At 45.2% G+C, this 5,000-nt stretch overlaps 1 protein-coding gene across 3 annotated transcripts in view; it reads left to right on the top strand.

The window, feature by feature from the left end:
- The window catches only part of LOC138636727 (phosphatidylinositol 4,5-bisphosphate 3-kinase catalytic subunit alpha isoform-like), an 18,131-nt gene that overhangs the window by 12,624 nt on the left and 507 nt on the right, over nucleotides 1-5,000 (top strand). For 2 of the 3 annotated variants that reach the window (XM_069724928.1, XM_069724927.1), the window contains exons 22-28: nucleotides 499-620; nucleotides 731-809; nucleotides 924-1,094; nucleotides 1,270-1,387; nucleotides 1,556-1,707; nucleotides 1,794-1,942; nucleotides 2,231-5,000. The exon at nucleotides 2,231-5,000 is cut by the window's right edge and continues 507 nt beyond it. In XM_069724928.1, the coding sequence (XP_069581029.1) occupies nucleotides 499-620; nucleotides 731-809; nucleotides 924-1,094; nucleotides 1,270-1,387; nucleotides 1,556-1,707; nucleotides 1,794-1,942; nucleotides 2,231-2,355 (916 nt within the window). In that variant the 3' untranslated portion in view covers nucleotides 2,356-5,000. The remainder of the gene's footprint in view (nucleotides 1-498; nucleotides 621-730; nucleotides 810-923; nucleotides 1,095-1,269; nucleotides 1,388-1,555; nucleotides 1,708-1,793; nucleotides 1,943-2,230) is intronic. The other variant, XM_069724929.1, reaches the window with a different exon arrangement.

The following is a 5,000-nucleotide window of genomic DNA, read 5'->3' as shown; positions in this document are numbered from 1 at the left end:
TAACTAACTAACTAACTAACTAAATAGTTGACTAACGAACAGACTAACTGACTACCTAACTGACTAATGGACTAACTAACTAACTAACTAACTAACTAACTGACTGACTGACTGACTGACCAACTGACTAACCTACAAACTAACTAACTAACTGATTGACTGACTAACTGACTGACTGACCAACTAATGAACTGACTAACGAACTAACGAACTAAATAACGAACTGTCTAACTAACTAACTAACAGACTAACTGACTAACGAACTAAATAATGAACTGCCTAACTAACTAATGAACGAACTAACAAAACTAACTAAATAGTTGACTAACGAACTGATGAACTGACTAACTGACCAACGAATTAACAAACTAATGAACGAACTAACTAACCAACCAACCAGCTAACTAACTAACTAACTAACTAACTAACTAACTAACTAACTACACCGTGCAGAGATGGTTTAGTGAGTTGACGTTAACCCGGTCTGTGTGTCGTTAGGCTGGAGGAGTGCAGGATCATGTCGTCAGCAAAGCGCCCCCTGTGGTTGAACTGGGAAAACCCCGACATCATGTCTGAGCTGCTCTTCACCAACAACGAGATCATCTTCAAGAATGGAGACGGTAATGACCTCAGCTAACTACGGCCCTGGTTTTAGTGGAGAGTGCTAATGGTGCAGACCAGGGCTGTGCTGGTGGATTGTGGGTAATGTAGTGTGTTCTCTGTGTTACAGACCTGCGTCAGGACATGCTGACGTTGCAGATCATTAAAATCATGGAGAACATCTGGCAGAACCAGGGCCTGGACCTGCGGTGAGAACCTTTGACTTCATTAATGACTGTGACATCATCACATACCTGTCTGATGGAGTGTGTGTGTGTGTGTGTGTGTGTGTGTGTCTGTCTCTGTGTGTGTGTGTGTGTTAGCATGCTGCCTTACGGCTGCCTGTCCATCGGAGACTGTGTGGGTCTGATCGAGGTCGTGAAGAACAGCTTCACCATCATGCAGATTCAGTGCAAAGGAGGCCTGAAGGGGGCGCTGCAGTTCAACTCCAACACGCTGCACCACTGGATCAAAGACAAGAACCGCGGGGAGGCGTCAGTACTTGTCTGTCTGTACCTGTCTGTCTGTCGGTCTGTCTGTCTGAACACCTGTCTGTCTACCTGTCTTTCTGTTTCTGTCTGTACCTGCCTGTCTGACCACCTGTCTGTACTTGATGGTCTGTCTGTGTGAACTGCTGTCTGCCTGTCTCACCACCTGTCTGTCTCTCAGGTATGACCGTGCCATCGACCTGTTCACCAGGTCGTGTGCAGGTTACTGCGTCGCTACGTTCATCCTGGGAATCGGAGACCGACATAACTCCAACATCATGGTGAAGGAGAATGGACAGGTGAGCTGACTCCTCCCCTTTGTCCTCTCCTTGACTCTTTGTCCTCCCCTGACTCCTCCGACTGACTCCTTCCCCAGACTCTTCGTCCTCCCACTGACTCCTCCCCATAACTCTTTGTCGTCCCCTGACTCCTCCCTCTGACTCCTCTTCTTCCGGTTCTTCCTCTAGCTCTTCCACATTGACTTTGGTCACTTCCTGGACCACAAGAAGAAGAAGTTTGGCTACAAGAGGGAGCGCGTGCCCTTCGTCCTGACGCAGGACTTCCTCATCGTCATCAGTAAAGGGGTCCAGGAGTCCACCAAGACCAAAGAATTCGAGAGGTCTTAGCTGCTCCTCGTGTCTCTGAAGCTGCTCCTGCTGTGTGTCCGTGCCTGTCTCACTCTTCGTCCACCTGTCTGTGGTCCAGGTTCCAGGAGATGTGTTATAAAGCCTACCTGGCCATCCGGCAGCACGCCAGCCTCTTCATCAACCTCTTCTCCCTCCTGCTGGGCTGCGGCATGCCCGAGCTGCAGAGCTTCGACGACATCGCCTACCTGAGGAAGACCCTGGCCCTGGGTGAGAGGGGGGAGACAGGTGGAGGGGGACAAGGGGGTCAGAGACAGGTGAGGGGGGAGAGACAGGTAAGGGGGGAGACAGATAGAAGGGGGGAGGGAGGGAAGGATGGAGGGAGAGGGGAGAGGCAGGTAGAGGGGGGAGACAGATAGAAGGGGGGAGGGAGGGAGGAATGGGGAGACAAATAGTGTAAGAAAAAATATTCATTGACAATTATCAAAAAAAATATAATGATCAACACCCGTTAACTGTCTGTCTGTCTGTCTGTCTGTCTGCTTGTCTGTCTCTCAGAGAAGAGCCAGCAGGAGGCGTTGGAGTATTTCACCAAACAGATGAACGATGCTCATCATGGAGGATGGAGCACCAAGATGGACTGGATCTTCCACACCATCAGACACATGCCCAACGAGCACTGACACACACACACACACACACACACACACACACACACACACACACACACACACACACACACACACACACACACACACACACACACACACACACACACACACACACACACACACACATCACGTGTCTGTTTACTGCACTGCTCTGAGGATGATGATGAAGTCGTCTGATGTCGTACATTATGGACTCACTTTGTCATGTTGGTGGGATGGTTGTCATAGCAACATGAATCTCAGGGTCAGAGAACTGTTTAAGATGCCAAAGGCATGCTGGGAAAAGATGACGAAGATGATCATGATGATAATGATGATGATGATGAAGGTGATGATGATGACATAAATGTCTTCCAATCAGTGCTACAGTTAGCCTGTTAGCTCTGCTAGCTGCTCAAGCTTAAAGCACAAATTGAATGAGAATTTGAATACTTTATTCACACCAGCAAAGTGAACACTGGGGTCACTGTGAGAGCAATAAAACCTCCAATAACAGATCAATACTTTGGTTATGACAATCAGGAATATCTGACCAATAGGAAGGCAGAGATGACAGCTGTGGGCGGAGTCATAGTGATGAGCAACCAAGACGGTTTATCACATTTAAGTCATTCAATTAAATTAATTCTGTAGCATACACAGTCGATCAATACGTCATCAATAGTAAGATTCTCATCTCGGATTGAAGCACTACGAATCTTTAATTCACAATATTTGACCTTTTAAGGAAACTTGGTTTTCAAATTTTGTCTTAAAATCTTAAAATTCGTTATAGAATCATATTTTCTCTGATCCAACTGGAGAAATTTGATTTGACGCCATTTTTTTATGACGATTCACGGCTACGTCTTTACGACGATTCACGGCTACGTCTTTACGACGATTCACGGCTACGTCTTTACGACGATTCAGAGCTACGTCTTTACGACGATTCAGAGCTACGTCTTCACAACGATTCACGGCTACGTCTTTACGACGATTCACGGCTACGTCTTTACGACGATTCAGAGCTACATCTTTACGACGATTCACGGCTACGTCTTTACGACGATTCAGAGCTACGTCTTTACGACGATTCACAGCTACGTCTTTACGACGATTCAGAGCTACGTCTTTACGACGATTCAGAGCTACGTCTTTACGACGATTCACGGCTACGTCTTTACGACGATTCACGGCTACGTCTTTACGACGATTCAGAGCTACGTCTTCACGACGATTCAGAGCTACGTCTTAACGACGATTCAGAGCTACGTCTTTACGACGATTCACAGCTACGTCTTTACGACGATTCACAGCTACGTCTTTACGACGATTCAGAGCTACGTCTCTACGACGATTCAGAGCTACGTCTCTACGACGATTCACAGCTACGTCTCTACGACGATTCAGAGCTACGTCTTTATGACGATTCACAGCTACGTCTCTACGACGATTCAGAGCTACGTCTCTACGACGATTCAGAGCTACGTCTTTACGACGATTCACAGCTACGTCTCTACGACGATTCACAGCTACGTCTCTACGACGATTCACAGCTACGTCTTTACGACGATTCACAGCTACGTCTCTACGACGATTCACAGCTACGTCTTTACGACGATTCACAGCTACGTCTCTACGACGATTCACAGCTATGTCTTTACGATGATTCACAGCTACGTCTTTACAACGATTCACAGCTACGTCTCTACGACGATTCACAGCTACGTCTCTACGACGATTCACAGTGATTGTTTGACGTCACAACGTTTCTACGTCTTCGTCCACAGCTGTTTTTAGTCTGTCTGCACTTTTAAATGAACTCCAGAGTTTACGTGTTTTGGAATATTTTTGAGTATTTTGAAGTATTTTGGTTCTTGTCAAAGTATTTCAAAGTATTTTTGAGTATTTTAAGGTATCTCAGAGAATTCCGGAATATTTCCGAGTATTTTAAAGTATTTTGGTGTATTTTAGTGTATTCAGTTGTATTTCTTAGTATTTTAGAGTAATTTTAAGTATTTTGATGTGTTTTGTATCTCAGAGTATTCGAGAGTAATCGAGAGTATTTGAGAGTATTTATGAGTATTCTGGATTATTTATGAGTATTCCCAGTATTTCTGAGTATTTTAAAGTAATTTGAAGTATTTTGAAGTATTTTTGGGGTATCTCAGACTATTTCTGAGTATTCCGTGGTATTTTGGAGTATTCTGCAGTATTCTGGAGTATTCTGGAGTATTTATGAATATTTCAGTCGGTGCCACTCTGAAGTCAGTTTAACTGATTTCCACTGAATCAACATATCATCCAGTTATTTCAGGGATCAAAGAGTTTCCACGACAATCGGAACATTCGGCTGCTCGTTAGCCGTTAGCTGAAACAGTTAACCTCTAGTGTCTGATGAACAATGCCAGGCTAGTTAGCATTGTTAGCCTGTAAGCTGAGCTGGTGCACTGTTATGTGCTTGTTAGCTCAGCTGCTGCATTAGAACAATGAATTGTGGTTAGGTTTAGTGATAGTGGTGTAGCATCTTTTAAAACCCCACCCCTCCTGTCTAATTGGCTACACAAGGATGTGTGACGACCATTTTTAAAGTGAAGATTTGTGTTTGTTTCTGGTCACGGCAAAGGTTAGTCTAAAGCCCGCCCACATCTGTCAGACACCATGACAACCTGTGT

Source organism: Brachyistius frenatus, unplaced genomic scaffold (assembly GCF_029030835.1).
Source record: "Brachyistius frenatus isolate BFR_SWC_R1_liver_20210118 unplaced genomic scaffold, ASM2903083v1 Contig_401, whole genome shotgun sequence".
NCBI classification, from domain to species: domain Eukaryota; kingdom Metazoa; phylum Chordata; class Actinopteri; family Embiotocidae; genus Brachyistius; species Brachyistius frenatus.
Note: the sequence above shows the minus strand (reverse complement) of the source record. Positions and strands in the feature narration are given on the sequence as shown.